Genomic DNA, 18,764 nt, shown 5'->3' with positions numbered 1-18,764 from the left:
CCCCAACACTGGCACAGTGTCAGCTCTATCTTAACAAACCATACACAACCTGTGCACTAAGGTTACTCTACCTCCTGCTCCATATATCAAGGGGCTGAATGAGCACTGATGGGAAGAATTGGTCAGCTTCTTTTAAAAGGCAATAATCTTTCTTTCATACATATTTATATATAACAATCAGCTAACATAATTCATCTATAATTCACATCCCAATTTAAAAGAACAAGATTCAAAACAAATGCATTAGAACTAAAGAGCTGATCCCATTTCACATAATTTTGTCACTTTGGGAGACTTTCCTTATACAAGGCAGGATGACTTCCCTATACATTTTTAAAAGGGAAGAAAAAAGATTGGGAATCCCGGTCCTTAGATGGGACAGGGAAAAGCTATGTCTTTCCTTGATTCTATATTTGGTGGTGGAACTATCACCGTTAGAGATTTCATCCCATTGGGCTCCAACAGAAGAGTAATACTGTAGATGAAACTATTCCTGGCTACCGCTACTAACAAACCCCCGTTAAACCCCAGGGCACCCTCTTTCTCATATAATTCCTATTTGGTCTGAAGAAAAACCTGTGTTGAGAAAACCATTCAAGTGCACAGGGAAAACAAAGTCCCCCAAGAACTGACCGTTTTGTCAGGTGTGTATCAAATGGCAAGTCTATACTGGGCCAACACTCCCTAAGATACACAAACCTCTGCTGTTGGGGATCCCTCATGCACACTAATTACTTGCTGGAGTTAGACAATTCCACAAGAAGCCTGTGCTGGGTGTGCAATGATCACTACCTTGGCTAGTTTCATATGGTTCAGCTTTTCTTTTCCGATTTCGCTGGTCATTCTGCTTCTTCTCAGGAGTCTGTTAAATACCATACATATCACAGTTAGAATGCTGGTCAGTTTTCACGTTAGCATAACAGAGCATATACAAAATATCAAAGACGCAAAACAGGCATGACTGGCACGACAAGGCTTGATGCAGTGTACTACAGAGAAACAGGCCAAATATGGGGCCTTTAGTGAAACCTAAACAACTTCTGGAAAATTATTTAAAAGATCAGCCCTTTGATGTACTCATTAGTAATTTAAAATTGCCACAAAATTTAAATAAGATATCTTGGCAGTACAGTAGCCCATGCCTGTGATCCCACAAGCAGGAAATAGTAGAAAATCTCAAATTCAAGGTCTGTGTGAGTACACAAAAGACCCGTCTCAAATGAACAACAAAAAGGGATTTTTTGAAGGAAACACGTCAATTCATACAGCAGGCTCTCAAACAACATCAAAGGTGCATAAACCTAACCTTTTAAAGGGAAAGGCCTGAAGGATTGTTCAACTGACTAATTTATAGAAAGCATCTCGGTGCAAAGCAGGCCTTAAGACTTGTGCCTATATCCTTGTGGGTAGGTTATCTACCTAATACTATCTTCCAGCTAAGCAGGAAAAATGGAAACCAAATGGCAGTCTTTCAAATGCTACTGTTAAATCCAGTCAGTGACCTACTCTATGGAATACTGAAAAGTACTAAAGTTCAAGAGTAACTAAGCTAATTTTGCTACAACTACAAATCTCTCACTTTTATTAAAAAACTAAGCCCTTCTAAACACCCCCACAAAACCAGACGTGAAATGGAGAAAGACAGGCCTATGTATGATAATAAACCATGGCAGGGCCACATCAAAGCTGCCCCAAGACAAGAATACACAGCTCCACTAACATGCCCTGGAATTACATGGTGCTACCCTTGAGCCCAGACTAACGGTCTAAACCTCGAACAGTGTTGTTTAGGTGTGGCTTCTTACCTCTACTTCTTTATCACTCAAGGACCCCACGCTGCACAAACTCTGGTTGGAAGACTCACTGTTGAGTGGCCCCTGCAAGGGAAATGTTTTTTTAGATAGTCAGAAGTTTTCATTTAAGATGACAGCAAAGTATGCAAGAGGCTGTTGTTCTCATGTCCGGGTCAGATTAGGAGTCAAGAGGCAGCTGCTACAACCCTCCCAAGCTGAAAGGGACTCAGCTACAGCACAGCTTGCTCCACGTTCGAAATCCCTAGCTATTGATATCTTCATGTGCTTTACACAGCTCAGGGCTTCCCTCTGGAGTATGCTCATGCTTCTAAGCCATTCTTTAAGAGCAATAAGCAAATACTGGGGGGGGGGGGGGGGTGCGCCTTTAATCCCAGCACTCGGGAGGCAGAGCCAGGTGGATCTCTGTGAGTTCGAGGCCAGCCTGGTCTACAGAGTGAGTTCCAGGACAGGCTCCAAAGCTACACAGAGAAACCCTGTCTCGAAAAACAAAAAACAAACAAACAAAAAAGAAACAAAACAAACAAACAAACAAAAACACAATCTAGGGGCAGCAAGAAGGCAGAGTGAGTAAGATCCTTGCTGCACAAGCCTGACAACCTAAGTTCAATCCCCAGAACCCACAACAGAAAGAGAAAATTACTCCTAAAGGCTTTCCTCAGATTTACACACACACACACACACACACACACACACACACACACACACACACACACACGTCTGTACTCATTCATGTTTTCACACACACACAAATGATTAAATTGATTCTAAAATGTGCATGGAGGGGTTAGGAGTGTGGCTAACACTTTGCAGTAGTAAAGGGTAAAACCCTAGGTTCAATTTCCAGAACTCGATGTAAATAAAATACACACATCTCACAAGGGACTGTGAGAGCCAGACTAGATAAAACAATCAGTGAAAGAACAAGTAAGAAGGATCACATTCCCTGACACCAAGACTTGCTACAAAGCAACAGTAGCAACATGGTAGTACTAGTGTTAGTTAGTACTAGGTTAGTACTAGTGTTAGCAGATCGGGGGTAGAACTGCTGACTCCAGTGAAACATCTGGAACTATGACCAACTGACTCTTGAGAAAGGTGCTAGAACCACTCCAGGAAGAAAAGTGTTTCCAGCAAATAATGCCAGAAAGTTGGCTAGGCAAGGGCAAAGCAGTTGAACTGGGCCCTTCATATCACACTTTGTAAAAGCTCGAATGTTAGGCAAGTGCTTTAAAACTGAACCACACTCCTAGCATAATTTACCTCTAATATAACTACTGCAAAATCAATTTCCCCCAGGACTGCAATAAAACCGTATCTACTTTATCACTAAATAGTCCTCATTTTCTAAAGGAAATGGTAAAGCCAGGGGCAGTGACACTCCTGTCATCTCAACTTTAAGAAGCAGCAATAGAAGGCCATGAGTGTGAGCTGAGCTTGGATTACAGTGACTTATAACTAACTCTGGCTACACAGCAAGGCCTTGTAGGCAGGTAGGAGAGATAGGTACAGAAAGGACAGGAGGGAAGGAAAAATTGCAGTTTGAACTAAGAACCCAAGCTGCAGGATCTCCATGACCCAGGGCAACAACAGGATATCTGAGGAGTCCTGGGAAGGATCCAGTACTGACAGTGTAGCAGAAGCCAGAGGCCTGGAACCACACCGATGACTCATTACAACACACACTCAAAAAAGTAAAGATATATGGACTAAAGGGTATACTGTGTGACTCACCTGTCACAGTACAACTTCCACGATGAGATTTTGTTTTGTTTTGGGGGGGGTTTGAGGGCAAAGGGAAGATATGGAGGGATTGGGGAGATGAGTGGGATTGGGGTGCATGATGTGAAAATTCAAAGAAGCAATACAAAGTTTAAAAAAAGAAAGAATGGCCCCTTAGGCTCACATATTTGAATGCTTAGTCACCAGGGAGTGGCACTAGGTGAAGGGTTAGGAGGTGTGGCCTTGCTGAAGGAAGTGTGTCATGGGGAGGGGGCTCATGCGAGCCCAGTCCTCACTCTGCTGATCAACATGCAGTGCTCAGCTACTGTTTCAGCAGCACGCTCGCTCGTCACCATTCTTCCTGCCATGACGACAAGGTTCCTGACACTGTAAGCCAGCCCCCAATGAAATGCTTCCTTGTAGCGTTGCCGTGGTCATGGTGTCTCTTTCAAGCAACAGGACACTGACTACGATGACAGCAAGAGTGGTGAACGCAGACGAGAGGACTCAACAATTTTTCCAGCAATTACAATGACAATAACTAGACAGACAGTGGTAGACACCGAACTGTTTGAAATAGCGACGCTGAAGAGGGACAAAAAGACTTAATGTCCCTTAGGCATGTGTACATAACCAAAAGTTAAAAAGATTAAGAATTAATTAATCCTTTTCTCATCCTCTTCTCAAGTACAGCATCTCATATTATAAAGTCACCGGATTAGATCTAATTAACAAGGATCACTGAGATATACTTCCTGTTCTAAAGCAGCTTACTGTCTATAGTAAAAACTAACCAAAGGCTTGCAGGCAAAACATACATGCTGAGTTTTAAAAGTGTCACTCTTACTAAACCAACAACAGTAACAAAAAAGAAAACTGAACTAGATTACAGGAGTCTAAAGGTATGCTAAGTCTCAATACATGGACTCTGTCTTGACCTTGGTACAACATTTGCTTAGGCTACACAGAGCCCAGGGTTTGGTCCCCTGTACCGTCTCACCTCCACAAAAGCAAATTTAAACAGCTATAAAGGACATCATTAGGGCTGGAGAGACGGCTCAGCAGTTACAAGTAAGTCCTTGCTGCTCTAATTCCCAGCACCAACACTAGGTGGCTCACAACCTCCTGTAACTTAAGGTGCAGAGAATCTGACACCCTCCCTCTTCTAGCCTCTGCAGACACTGCACAGAGTGCATAGACATACATGCAGGCAAAACACTCATGTACATAAAATAAAAGTTAAAGGAAAACCTAACATTATTAAGTACCAGTAAGATAGCTTGATGGACTAAGGCACTTGCTGTGCAAGCCTGGTGATCTAACTTGGATCCCCCAAACCCACATGTAAGGTAGAAGAAAACTGACTCCAGAGTTGTCCACTGACCTACACACACACACACACACACACACACACACACACACACACACACACACAAATGGAGGCAAAAACATAAACTGCATATGAATTGCATGTATATGAAGCGATTGCCGGTAAACTTTGCAATGAAAAGGAGACAGAAAATAAGCATGAACGTTTAACGTTACCTGAAGGCGACTAGTTGGGAAGCTCCCCATCCTGGAATATTACTTAGGTAAATATACACTTCTATTAGAAGTATATTCCTGCCCATGAAGAGATGGTTTCATGGTTAAGAACACTTGCTATGGGCTGGGTAGTGGTGGCACACACCTTTAATCCCAGCACTCTGGAGGCAGAGCAAAACTCACTCTCTGTGAGTTCGAGGCCAGCCTGATCTACAGAGCAAGATCCAGGACAGGCACCAAAACTACACAGAGAAAAACCTTGTCTCGAAAAAAACCAAACCAAACAAACAAAAAAGAATGCTTGTTCTTCTTGCAGAGGACCCAACTTTGATTCCTAGAACCCACTTGGTGTTTCACAGCTATCTATAAACCCAATCTGGGGAATCCAATAGACATATATGTGATGCACATACATGCATGTAAGGCAAAAACACTCATACACATAAAGTAAAATAAATCTTTCAGAGAGAAAATTCTATTTCTTCCTGTTCAGTGTAAGAATTGAGCTAAAAATTTGGAATGGTGTAGTAACTATATAACCCTAGTGTTACAGATGCTTCAAGACTGCACTGTCTGTCCTGTCAGGCTTGGTGGCACTTGCCTTTAATCCCAGCACCCAGTAAGAGGAGGCAAGCAGATCTTTGTGAACTTGAAACCAGCCTGGTCTACATAGCAAGCTCCCAGCCTGCAAGGCTACATAGTGAGACCCTGACTCAAAAGACAAACAAAAAGACTGCACTATCTCTTAGAAGTGGGGCTAATACCTGGTGGACATCAACTTTTACTATTTTTGGTATCTTTTAACTGAAAAACTTACTCTGTTATCCATACTTATTAATGTTTTCAAAAAGGAAAAGGGGAGGGTGGAAGACCATTTGTTTTTTCTTTGGAGAGACACTGTCACTTGTAGCCCAGGCTGGTTTAGAACTCTCTATATAGGTGAGGATGACTGTGAATTTCTGATCCACCTCTCAGGTACTGACACTGAACCCAGGGTTGCGTACATGCTAGCCAAGCATTCTACCAACCAAGTCACAATCCCAGCCCTTACTCTACAAAAGCAAACAAAAACAAAAACAAAAACAAAAAACATGGGGGGTAGTGGGGGGGGGGGGACGGGATCTGGAGAGATGTCTCAGCTGCTCTTCCAGAGATCCTGAATTCAAATCCCAGCAACTACATGGTGGCCCACAACTATACATAATGGGATCTGATGCATTCTTCTGGTGTGTAGGCAGACATGCAGAGAGCACTCATATACATAAAGTACATAAATAAGTATATAAATTAGAAATAGGTGTGTGTGTGAGAGAGAGAGCAAGAGCGAGCTTGAGCATACTAGGTCTAGTGGTATAAGCCTTTAATCCCAGCACTTGGAAGGCAGAAACAGGTAGATCTCTGTGAGTTTGAGACCAGCACAGTCTACATAGTGAGACCCTGTCTCAAAAACAAACAACGTTAACGTACTTAACACTACTGAGATATGCTGGGTGTGGTGATGAGTACTTCAAACTGCAGCACTTAGGCGGCTGAGGCATTGGGACTGCCATGCATTCAAGGCAAATGCGGCCTATTCGAGTTTTTGACCAGACAGCACTAAATAGCAAGACCCTGCTGCTTCAAAGAACCAATCAATCAATCAATGAATAAATGAATGAATCAAGAAGTAAAACCAAACACAGAATTTTATACATGTGTGTCTTCCTACAATGTCTTTAGACTGACACAGCTGGGCACTGGGATGGCTCAGCAGGTAAAGGCACCTGAAGTGCAAATCTGGTGAGCGGAGCTGACTCAGTGTAAAGAAAGGAGAGAACCAATTCCAATGCTGTCTGTCCTCTGACCTCTACATATGTGCTGTGGCACACATAGCCACATCCACTAACGTCTATACACAAATACTTTTTAAACTTTTACTTAAAAATTAAAGTATAGCCAGGCGGTGGTGGAGTACGCCTTTAATCCCAGTACTTGGAAGGCAGAGGCAAGTGGATCTCTGAGTTCGAGGCCAGCCTGGTCTACACAGCAAGTTCCAGGACAGTCAGTGCTACACAGAGAAACCCTGTCTCGAAACCTCTCCCCAAAAAAAGTATGGGGGCTGGAGTGCACTTCCTGCTCTTCCAGAGGATCTGAGTTCAGTTCCCAGCACCCATGTCAGGCAGCTCACAACCACCTGTGACTCCAGTTCCAGGAGATCTAATGCCCTCTTCTGGCCTCTACAGGCATCCACACACTTGTGTCATACATTCACATAGACACACATACACACACATAAAAATAAAAGCTTAACAAACTACAAAGTTAATGGATAGGGCAATGATAGAGTGCCTGCCTAGAATATATACGGCCCTGAGTCTGATTCTTAGCCTAGCAAAAAGCCATCACTCACTCACTGTAATCACCCAGCACTTGCACAGGCACGACATTCCACTTACAGCTCTTCATTTAATTTGCACAGTTGATAAAAACAAACCCATATAAAGATGTCCACTTGATTTCTGACAAAGGTACAAAAGCAATTCAACAGACTTGTATAATTAGAGAAATTGAAAATAAAAGTCTTCCAGTAAACGGCCCTGAAATACTTAGATATCCACAAGTAAGAGTTAGCCTCAATTTAAACCTCACGATATTTTGAACATTAACTGCAAAGCAATCAATGAAGACAGAAAACAGCTGAATGAATGGGTCAGGGCTCTGCTCTGAAGGAGAGGAACAGGTATGACTACAAAGAGGTGGCAGGAAGCAACTGTGGTGACCACAGTGCTGCATTTGGATTTGCATGCTCACAAAAGCCACCAAAGCAAAGTAACTGTTCAGAAGCATGCCAACATGCCTTTGTAAGCACGTGCGTGTGCGCACAAATGATGCCGGAATAATCTATACTCTGAGAAAATTCTGCTGACCGGGCTGGAGGTATAGTTCAGCAGCAGAGTGAATGCTAAGTGTTCATGAGGCCCCAAGTTTGAGCAATGATAGCAACATCACAAAGAAAAAAAATGAATTTGTGTGCATTAATTCAACTTCCTGGTTCTCATATTCAAATTTCATAATTTGAATGGGGTAGGGAAGGATGCATGGATGAAAGCTCCCTATATATACATATATTTATTTATTTTGTGTATGGATGTTTTGTCTGCTTGTTTCTTTGTGCACCATGTGCATGTATTGCTTGTAAAGGCCAGGAGAAAACATCAGCTCCCCTAGACAGACAGCTAGCCAGATCACGTGAGTGCTGGGAACTGAACCCGAGGTCCTCCAGAAGAGTGGTGCTCTTCACTGCTGAACCATCTCGCCAGTCCCTTCTATAAATTTTTTTTTAAAAGATTTATTTATTTATTATATATACAGAAGAGGGTGCCAGATCTCATTACAGATGGTTGTGAGCCACCATGTGGTTGCTGGCACTTGAACTCAGGACCTCTGGAGGAGCAGTCAGTGCTCTTAACCTCTGAGCCATCTCTCCAGTCCCCCCTTCTATAAATTTTTTACAACTTCCTCTGAATACATAATTACTTTGAAATGAAGTTTATAGTTTTTAGGGTTTATGTATTGAAACCCTAACCAATCCCCAGCACTCTGAATATACTTAGCCACAGGAAGTTTAAAGAATAATTAAATTGAACCTCTTTTAAAATTATAACTATTTGTGTGTGTGTGTGTGTGTGTGTGAGAGAGAGAGAGAGAGAGAGAGAGAGAGAGAGAGAGAGCGCGCCAGCCCACTGCACACGCGCAGCTCGATGACAACTTAGGAGAGTCGCTTCTCTCCTACCAGGTGGGTCCCAGGGATAAACTCAGGTGCCTATCCTCACTGAGCCATCTAAATTATATTTGATTTACACTGAAATGGAGTTATTAGAACTGGCCTAATCCAACAGACTAGAGTTGTTTTTATAAGAGGCTATCCGAACAGTGAGACCGAAGAGGAGGAAGAGAGGCAGAAAGAAGGCACACGCAGACCGTGTGAGGGAAGAGCGAGAAGGCAGCCAGCCTCCTGAACCCGAGGATGCAGACAGAAGCAATCCAATCTCTTAGTGCCTTGCTCTTGACTTCAAGCTTCCAGAATTTTAAGAAAGTAAGTTTCTATTATTCAAGCCACAGTCTGTATTGTTATGATAGCCCTACAAAGCTAATATATAACCTTGTGAAGTAGCGATTCTTCTTACTTACAGATGAGGAAATGAAGGAATTTTATTAACCCACTTCAAGTCACACAGCTTTTCCAAAGGTCTGGATAAGGAGACTGGGATCAAAACGCAGATTCCTGTCAGGTGGTGGCGGCGAATGCCTTTAATCCCAGCACTCGGAAAGCAGAGGCCTGGTCTACAGAGCGAGTCCCAGGACAGTTAAGGCTACACAGAAAAGCCCTGTCTTGGAAAATCAAACCAAAACAAAGAAACAAACAAACAAAAAAAAAAAAAAAAAAAAACCAAACACATATTCCTAACCATTTAGCTATACTGACTTAGTCCACATAACAGAACAGCTAAGACTGGAGAATGCAGGCAATCTCCTGAAGGTGGGGCTCTGCGTCCTCCACAGAGCCCCGGGGGTAGGGGTAAAGCTATACCTTCAAAGAGCAGAAGAGGAACTGTGCTGACTAGTTTGATGTCAATGACAGAAGCCAGAGTCATTTGTGGAGAGAGAACTTCAGCTGAGAAAATGCCCCTCCCTACCAGGTTTGCCTATATGCGGTCTCTGCGTCAGGGGTTCTCAGCCTTCCTAATGCTGCACCCCTTTAATACAGTTCCTCATGTTGTGGTGACCCCAAACATAAAATCATTTTTCTTCCTGCTTCATCACTGTCATTTTGTTGTTACGAATTGTGATGTAAATATGTTTTCCAATGGTCTTAGGTGACCCCCTATGTAAGGGTCACCCAATCCCCAAGGGGGTCGTGACTTGTAAACTGAGAACCTGTCTTGCTTCTTAACTGATGTGGGAGGGCCAAGCTCACTGTGCGCAGTGTCACCCCTGGGCTGGTGGTCCTGGGCGCTTGAGAAAGCAGGCTGAACCAGCCAGTAAGCAGTGTCCCTCTATGGCCTCTGCATCAGCTCCTGCGGACTTTCCTGGATGATGGGCTACAAGCTATAAAATGAAAGAAACCCTTTCCTACAGGTTGTTTTTTTTTTTTTTTTCCTTTTCAAGATTTATTTATTATATATATAGTGCTCTGTCTGCATGTATGCCTGCAGGCCAGAAGAGGGCACCAGATCTCATTACAGATGGTTGTGAGGAATTGAACCTGGGTCCTCCGGAAGAGCAGCCAGTGCTCTTTTTTTTTTTTTTTTTTTTTTGGTTTTTCGAGACAGGGTTTCTCTGTGTAGCTTTGCGCCTTTCCTGGGACTCACTTGGTAGCCCAGGCTAGCCTCGAACTCACAGAGATCCACCTGGCTCTGCCTCCCGAGTGCTGGGATTAAAGGCGTGCGCCACCACCGCCCGGCCAGCCAGTGCTCTTAAGCACTGAGTCATCTCTCCAGCCCCCAAGTTGCTTTTTGTCACGATGTTTATCAGAGCAATAGAAACCTTAGTTAAGACAGTCTCTCCCCTTTTATCTGTGTATTTTTAAAACTTATTATTTATATATGTGTGAGTATATACCACAGAGGCTGAAAGAGGGTGTCAGGACCCCTGAAGCTGGAGTTATAAGCAGTTGTGAGACACCTAATATAAATGTTGGGATGGAGGTCTAGTCCTCTGGAAGAACTCTTTTAACTGCTGAGCCAGCTTTCCAGCCCTGTCAGGTCTTTTTATTCGAGCATCTAATTAATTACATTCATACATAAAGGAGGCATCTTGATACAAACTTTTAAAAGACAGAATTTATTTTATTATTATTATTATTATTATTATTATTATTATAGATAGTTTCACTATGTTAGCCTAGGGCTTAACTTCTAGACCCTCGGGGTTGGCGAGATGGCTCAGCGGTTAAGAGCACTGGCTGTTCTTCCAGAGGTCCTGAGTTCAATTCCCAGCAACCACATGGCGGCTCACAACCATCTGTAATGAGATGTGGTGTGTGTACTGGCCTGCAGGGACACATGCAGACATTACACTGTATATATAATAAATAAATAAATCTTTAAAAATTCTAGACCCTCCTGCCTCAGCTTGGGCTGGGGTCATAAAATAATAAACAACTTATCCAGCTTCTTAATTAATTATCCCTTAAAGGCTTTAATCTCTTTTTGTTTGTTTGATGGTTTACTCTGTTTGGGTTTTTGTTTTACTTTTAAATTCTTCAGGAGTGGGAGCACTGGGGAGATGGATTAGCTCCATTGAGAGTACAAATTGCACATGCAGGAGACAGAGTTGGTTCCGGCACTCACTGCAGATGGCTCACAACCTCTTGTCAACGCCAGCTGCAGGAGATCTGAAACCCTCCTCCTTGCTTCTACCGGCCCCTGCATTCACATGCACATACCAACACATAACACACAACACACACACAGTTAGAAATAAAATGAAATCTTAATTCTTCTTTAACTGCATTTATTTTTTTGTGTTATTTGTAGGTGTGGGCATATGTGTAACCCTGAACACAGATGGAGGCCAGAGAACAACTTGTCCCACCATGGGAATGAGACCCAGGCTTGGTGGCAAGGGCCCCTGCTTTGAGTTTTAAGATAGGGTCTGGCTATAAAGAGTTATGCATACTTGATTTCTATTTCATTTATATCAACTATTTTATCTTTTGTTTCCTTCTTTCTTTTTATTGAGACAACGTCCACTATATAACCCTAGCTGGCCTGGAATTCATCATGTGGACCAGGCTGGCCTTGAACTCCCTACATAGCCTGAGGATGATTTTCCACTTCTGAGTCACCTGCCACCGTGCCCAGTTTTTGTGGTCCTGGGAATCAAACTCGGGTATTTCATGCATTTTAGGTAGGCACTCTACCACTTGAACCAAGCCCCAGTCCCTCCTAACATTCTAAATTTTATTTCATGTATATAAGTGTTTTGCTTGCATGGATGTCCATGTACCACGTGCATATCTGGTGCCCAAGGAGGCCGAGGAGGCCAGAAGAGAGAGTTGGATGCCCTGGAACTGGAGTTACAGACTGTTGGGTGTTGGGAATGAAACTGAAGCCCTCTGCAAGAACAGTAAGTGCTCTAACCACTGAGTCATCTCTCCAACTCCCTGGCACTGTCTCATCAGACATATAGTGTAACTATTTCCTCTAGGCTTGCTACCACAAAACACAGTAGACGTGGTAATACTTGCATCTTAACAGGAACCTGACAGAATCGGAGGAGTCAGGATGTCAATCCCATGGACCGTCACCTTTCTTAACATGGCATGAGATGACTTGGTCTACCATGAGTGTAAGCATGTCCTGGAAATGGCCTGCGGACTAGAGAAAATACTGCAGCCTCTCAAGCTGTAAGGAAGCTGGGGCAGCAGTTGTGTGGCCCGTACGTACTATTAGTGATCAGATGCACAACTGAGGCTGAGCTGTCTGCCAGAGCAGCCATTCTCAGCCCGTGGCAAACCTCTATCTCCAAAAATATTTACATTATTATTCATAACAATAGCAAACCTACAGCTATGAAGTAACAATGAGAGTAAGTTTAGGGTTAGGAGTTACCCCCAACCTGAGGGCTGTAATAAAGCATTGCAGCGTTAGAAGACTGAGAGCCTCTGGGCTAAGCCAGACATGGTGGTGCACACCTTCAATCCCAGCACTCAGGAGGCAGAGGCAGGCAGATCTCTGAGTTCAAGGCCAGCCTGGTCTACAAAGAGAGTTCCAGGACAGCCAGGGCTGAGAAACCCTGTCTTGAAAAACTAGGAAAAAGGGAGGAAAAAAAAAAAAAAAAAAAAAAGACCCACTGGGCTGGTTACATCGAGGAACAGACACGTGGCAGGCAGACTTCTCCATCCTAGCCTGTGATCTGGAAGGAAAAGTGACTAACGGGTAGGAGGAAACGGAGGCGCTGGCTTGCCAGGTCTTTCTTTCTAGGCTTTTAACAAGTTGTGTGTATGTGTCTAAGTCTGCATGAACACACGTGCACCATGCACAGGAGCTGAGACCAGAAGGGGGCAGTGGACCCTGCGGCGCTGGAGTTAGCTCCCCGCAGACATAGGCTGCCGTGTGGGCTCGGGCTCCTCAGTAAGAACAGTAAGCACTTTTAACCACTCAGCTCTCACCTCTCTCGCCCCGGCTTGCCTTTTTTTTTTTTTTTTTAATGAAAGCACAAGGGAAATCAGACAAGGAGCCTGTCTGGGTCATTCAATAGCAAAAGAGTCAAAATTTGTGTCAAAAGTAGGGGGGAAAAATTGTGTACAGCCAGAGTTCTTAGGGACAGTCAGATTCTATGCTTCTGAACTTCCAGAAAGTTATGAAGAACTGAACAGTTCATGGAAGAGGTGAACGACAACAAAATGCAGCTCATCTCTATCCCAAATCTCCACCACCCCTGCTGTGGGAGGAGATTAAGTGGGGGGTGGAACCATCCTAGCTGCTCCCCTAACAGGGTGGCCACGGCCAAGCCTGACTACTTCCCATGGTCCGTACATAGGAGACCCTATGTTACAATGTAGATTTGGGCATGGTGGCACACACCTTTAATCCAGCACTTGGAAAGCAGAGGCAGGAGGGTATCTGTGTTAGAGGCCAGCCTGCTCTCTGGAACAAGCTCTAGGCTGGCTGAGGGATATAGTGAGACCTATCTAAAAAGAAAGAAACAAGCAGCTCTTGGTTCCATCCTAGCGTGTGAACACTTGGGCCTTAGTGAATAGCACATACTTAGCTCCAAGACAGCCTACATAGAAAGATCCTGTCTCCAACCACCAAAGCAAACACTACAACAAGCCAGCAAGTGTACCAGGTATGGATGGTGTACGGAACAAACACTCCTTCACGAGAGGCGGCAGCAGACTCTAGGGGAACCAACCCTACAGAGGCAGGGCTTCTTCACCAGCCAAGTGTGCAGCAGTGGCTTATACTGCTCTTCTGACAGGACTGACACAAGCCATGGGGTCCTCCTGGGACACACTTCTTGCACTTCATAGCAGGCACAGAATCTAGGAGTCAGTGAAAGGCTTTTTTCTCAGTTTGGTGCATTAAATTTGCCTGCTGCCAAGGTTCTCATTGCTAAGTAGCTCTTTGCTTTCTTCCTACACAGGCACCTTCTCTTAGCTATGAGTTTGCTTTCCACAGATGCAGTTACTTTGGTTCAACTACGGTCTGAAAATTATTCAGTGGCCAAGTCCAGAAAGAAGCAATTCTTAAAGTTTTAAACTCCATGTTGTTCTGAGCAAGCTGATGAAACCTGGTCCCATGGGGGTCTGTCCTTCCTTCCATGTGAACAGCCCTGTGTCCTGCCTCCCATTGACACCTGTTACTTAGCAGTGCGCTGGGGAGCAGTTTGACTGCCCATGGTACTGCAGCGCTGTGTTCTTGTCACTCAAACCCAGGAGTGATGCTGGCAACTGGGCTACAAAGACAAGCTGGAAAGGGTCTCCTTTAAGGGAAAAGGTGACATCCTTAAGTTAATACAGAAAGAAGGAAAAAGAACCTTGTATGCTGAATTTGCTAAGATTTGTATGCTGAGGTTGCCAAGATGGGTCTTCTAGGAAGCTATGAAAAAGAAAAAGAAGAAAAAAAGAGGTATTGGTTTTGCTCTCATACCTGAACTACAAGCACTAGTAGCCACAGTGCTTAGGTAAGCTGGCAAGGGCATGTGTGCACACATAAACCCAGTTTCACTGTCTGTGGTCTCAGGTGTCCACTGGGGCATCTGTCCCTTGTGCATTAAGGTGGGACTGCTGTAGACGAAGTTTCTAGGATGGTACCTTTCCTGTTTAACAACGGATCAAACAGGGCAGGTAGACAGGTCACTGTTGGGTATAAAGTGTCAGTTCTCAGTTATTCCTGATATGGAATACTCAAAAGGTAAGAAGGAATATTGGGCTAGGTGTGGTGGCCCAGGCCTTCAATCCCAACACTTGGGTGACATGAGCAGGTGGTTAGTCTGAAGCCAAAGTTTGGTTTACATTGAGAGCCAGTCTAGGATATATAGCAAAAAAAGAATGAATTTTGTTGTCTGTAAAATTTTTGACAGCTACAATTACTAAGGTCTCTCCAGAGGCCTGAAGAACACTAAAGACCCCTATCCTGCTAGCCCTTATAACCTGTTTTAAATCTTTTATTTTAGGAATCTTTTAGGGTTAGGGATGTAACTCAATGGTTTTTGTCCTCAGCAAAAACCAAGAAAGCCTAGAGCAGTGGTTCTCAACCTGAGGTTCGAAACCCCTTTGGGAGTTGAACAACCCTTTCATAGGGATTGCCTAAGACCATCGGAAAATAGATATTTACAATATAATTCACTATAGTGGCAAAATTACAGTTATAAAGAAGCAACAAAATGATTTTTTAAAGATTCACATATATATATATATATATATATATATATATATACACACATACATACACACACACACACACACACACACACATATATATTATATATAATGTTCTGTCTGCATGTATGCCTGCGCACCAGAAGAGGGCACCAGATCTATTTACAGATGGGTGTGAGCCACAATGTGGTTGTTGGGAATTGAACTCAGGACCTCTGGAAGGGCAGCCTCTTCATCACTAAGCCATCTCTCCAGTCCCCCGCAACAAAACGATTTTATGGTTGGGAGTCACCAAAACATGAGGAACTGCACTAAAGGTTGAGAAGCACTGGGCAAGAGAGACGGCTCACAAGTTAAAGCACTTAAGTGTATGAATCAGAGTCAAGATCTCCAGCCCACATAAATACAAGTGGACATGGCAATCTTGAACTCAGTTATCCTCTCGCCTCTCAGACACTGGGTTATAAAAATGCTTTGAAGCTAGAGAACAGCTTAAAGGTTAAGAGCATGTACTACTCTTGCAGGGGACTCAAGTTCAGTTCCCAACACCCGTGTCAGGCATGCCACCTGTAACACTAGGGACACCTGCTGTGGGATGTCTTTCTGCATGCTGTGAATATGTGTTGCTCTGACTGGTTGATAAATAAAGCTGTTTGGCCTATGGCAAGACAACTTAGAGGCAGGCGGGAAATCCAGCCTGCCGCCAGGAGAAGCAAGATGTAAAAGTGCCGGTAAGCCACGGCTACTTGGCAACTTATAGATTAATAGAAATGGGTCAAGTTATAAGAGCTAGCTAGCAAGAAGCCTGCCATAGGCCATGCAATTGGTAATTAATATTAAGCCTCCGATGATTATTTTATAAGTGGCTGAGGGACTGCTGGGACAGACATGACTGGAGGAACGCAGGCTGTAGGGCTGAGCAGGACCTGAGAAACCTTCCTGGTACCTGCGCGTGTGCAAGTGTGTGAGTGCACGCACACACGCGCGTGCACACACACACACACTTTTTGTAATTTTTTTAAAGGCGTGTGCCACCAGAGCACAGCACATTGTATTTTTTACAAGATTTATTTATTTATTATGTATATAGCACGTATGACTGCAGGCCAGAAGAGGGAGCCAGATCTCATTACAGATGGTTGTGAGCCACCATTGTGGTTGCGGGGAATTGAACTCAGGACCTCTGAAAGAACAATCAGTGCTCTTAACCTCTTAGCCATCTCTCAAGCCCCTTTTTTGTAATTAAAGAAAAAATAGACATTGGTTTTCTACCTACAATGAGTGCTGTATAACCTCTCTGGGTTTTGAGACAGGGTCTTGCTGTCTCTTCAAGGCCCTAGATTGGCCTAAAAGTGGTCAAAGGTGTTACCATCAGCCTTTGATAAAGACGCATATTACAATTTCTGTAAGAATCAGCAATAGGGGCTGGAGAGATTGCTCAGTGGTTAAGAGCACTGGCTGCTCTTCCAGAGGACCTGGGTTCAATTCTCAGCACTCACATGGCAGCTCACAACTGTAACTCCTGTTCCAGGGGATCTGGCACCCTCACACAGATATACATGTGGGCAAAACACCAATGTACACAAAATACAAGTAAATAAATTAAAAAAAAAAAAAGAATCAGCAATAAGAGTAGAAAGGATAGAAGACCTTCAAAGTAGAGGGACAATGGGAGCCACTCTAGCAAAAGTACTGTAATACCCGAATTTTCAGAATGTCTACACTTTGCTCTTTAACTAGGGCTGTGTGTGGTCCTTTCACTGTTTCCTCCTTGGGGAACAATGGCACCAGAGAGTGGCTGTGCAGCCCTCTGTCAGGGGCCATTTCTCAGTTGACATCCTGAGGAAGGGGTGTTCTTATGACCTGCAGTTGCTTGGGAGAACTCTTCAAAACTTCACCTTTGATTTTACTAAGTGATAGGAAATCCTGCTTTGAACCTTATGCTATAAATAATGGCAAGTTGGGGCTAGAGGGATGGCTCATCAGTTAAGAGCACTTGTTGCTCTTGCAGAGGACCCGGGTTCAGTCCCTAGCAACCACATGGTGGCTCACAATCGTCTGTAACTCCAGATATAGGGTACCTGATGCCTTCTTCTGATCTGAGGGCATCAGGCATGCACACCATTCACACACATATATGTAGGCAAACACTAAAACACACTAAACAAATAAATCTGTTTTTAAATCTTATAAAAAGTAGCAAAAGAAAAAAAGTCTAGTAATCCTGAGAATTTATTATAGTTTGGATCAAAAAGACTTCCCAAGCCATGTGTTGACAGTTTGGTACCCATTTCAGCCATGTTCGGAGGTGAGACTAAAGAGCTCTGACCTCATCAACAGATGAAGGGTGGTTTTAGCTTTGTTTTGTTTTTTTTCAGGACAGGGTTTGTCTTGAAAAAACAAACAAACAACAAAAAAGACAGGATTTGTCTGTACAGCCCTGGCTATCCTGAAACTTCCTATATAGACCAGGCTGACCTAAAACTCAGAGATCCACCTGCTTCTGCCTCCCGAGTGCTGGGATTAAAAGGATGTGCCACCAGTGCCTGACTGTTTTTTTTTTTTTTTTGTTTAATGTATTACATTTATTTACCTATTTATGTATATTTGCACACACACGGGTGTACGGGTGTGTGTGTGTGTGTAGGTACATAGGCGCTATGGTGGGCATGTGGAAGTGAGAGAACAACTTGTGGAAACTGGTTCACTCTACCATCTGAGTCTCCAGGAACAAGCACCTTTACCCACTGGGTCATCTTGGATGGGGTTTTTAATCACTGATGGTTTCTTTTTTTTTTTCTTTTTTTTTTTTTTCTAGAGCTGAGGACTGAACCCAGGGCCTTGACTTGCTAAAGCGCTCCACCACTGAGCTAAATCCCCAGCCCCTCTCTGATGGTTTCTTGACAGGCTCTTGGAAGGTGACAAGCACCTAGGTGAAGGAGTGGGTTCATAGGGTCATGTTTCTTGGCAACTACATCTTGTCCCTGACCCTTTCTTGCTCTGCTTCCTGCCATCGTGAGGTGAGCAGCTATATCCCAAGCCCTCTCCACAAGGATGTTCTGTCTCACTATATAGGCAGGCCAAGAAATCGCATACTGAAACAGTGAATGGAATAAATGTTTCCTCTCTAAGTCAGTTTTTCACAGGTAATTCTGTTACAACAATGGAAAACTAACATAATTAAAACCAGGGTTTAGGCACAAGATAGATAAGTATTCTACCACTGAGCTACATTCTCAGCCTTAAATATACATTCTTTCTTTGAGACAAGGCCCAGGCTGGCTCTGAACTTACTATGTAGCCAAAGATGACCTTAA

At 43.6% G+C, this 18,764-nt stretch overlaps 1 protein-coding gene across 16 annotated transcripts in view; it reads right to left on the bottom strand.

The window, feature by feature from the left end:
• Positions 1-18,764, bottom strand: part of Tlk2 (tousled like kinase 2) — a 107,536-nt gene that overhangs the window by 79,565 nt on the left and 9,207 nt on the right. For 14 of the 16 annotated variants that reach the window (XM_076543534.1, XM_076543530.1, XM_015994705.3 and 11 more), the window contains exons 3-4: positions 1,806-1,877; positions 793-862 (exon numbers count right to left, since the gene is read on the bottom strand). The exons of the other annotated variants lie outside the window; for them this stretch is intronic. In XM_076543534.1, the coding sequence (XP_076399649.1) occupies positions 793-843 (51 nt within the window). In that variant the 5' untranslated portion in view covers positions 844-862; positions 1,806-1,877. The remainder of the gene's footprint in view (positions 1-792; positions 863-1,805; positions 1,878-18,764) is intronic. 16 annotated transcript variants of the gene reach the window in all.

The sequence above is a fragment of the Peromyscus maniculatus genome, chromosome 8, assembly GCF_049852395.1.
Source record: "Peromyscus maniculatus bairdii isolate BWxNUB_F1_BW_parent chromosome 8, HU_Pman_BW_mat_3.1, whole genome shotgun sequence".
NCBI classification, from domain to species: domain Eukaryota; kingdom Metazoa; phylum Chordata; class Mammalia; order Rodentia; family Cricetidae; genus Peromyscus; species Peromyscus maniculatus.
Note: the sequence above shows the minus strand (reverse complement) of the source record. Positions and strands in the feature narration are given on the sequence as shown.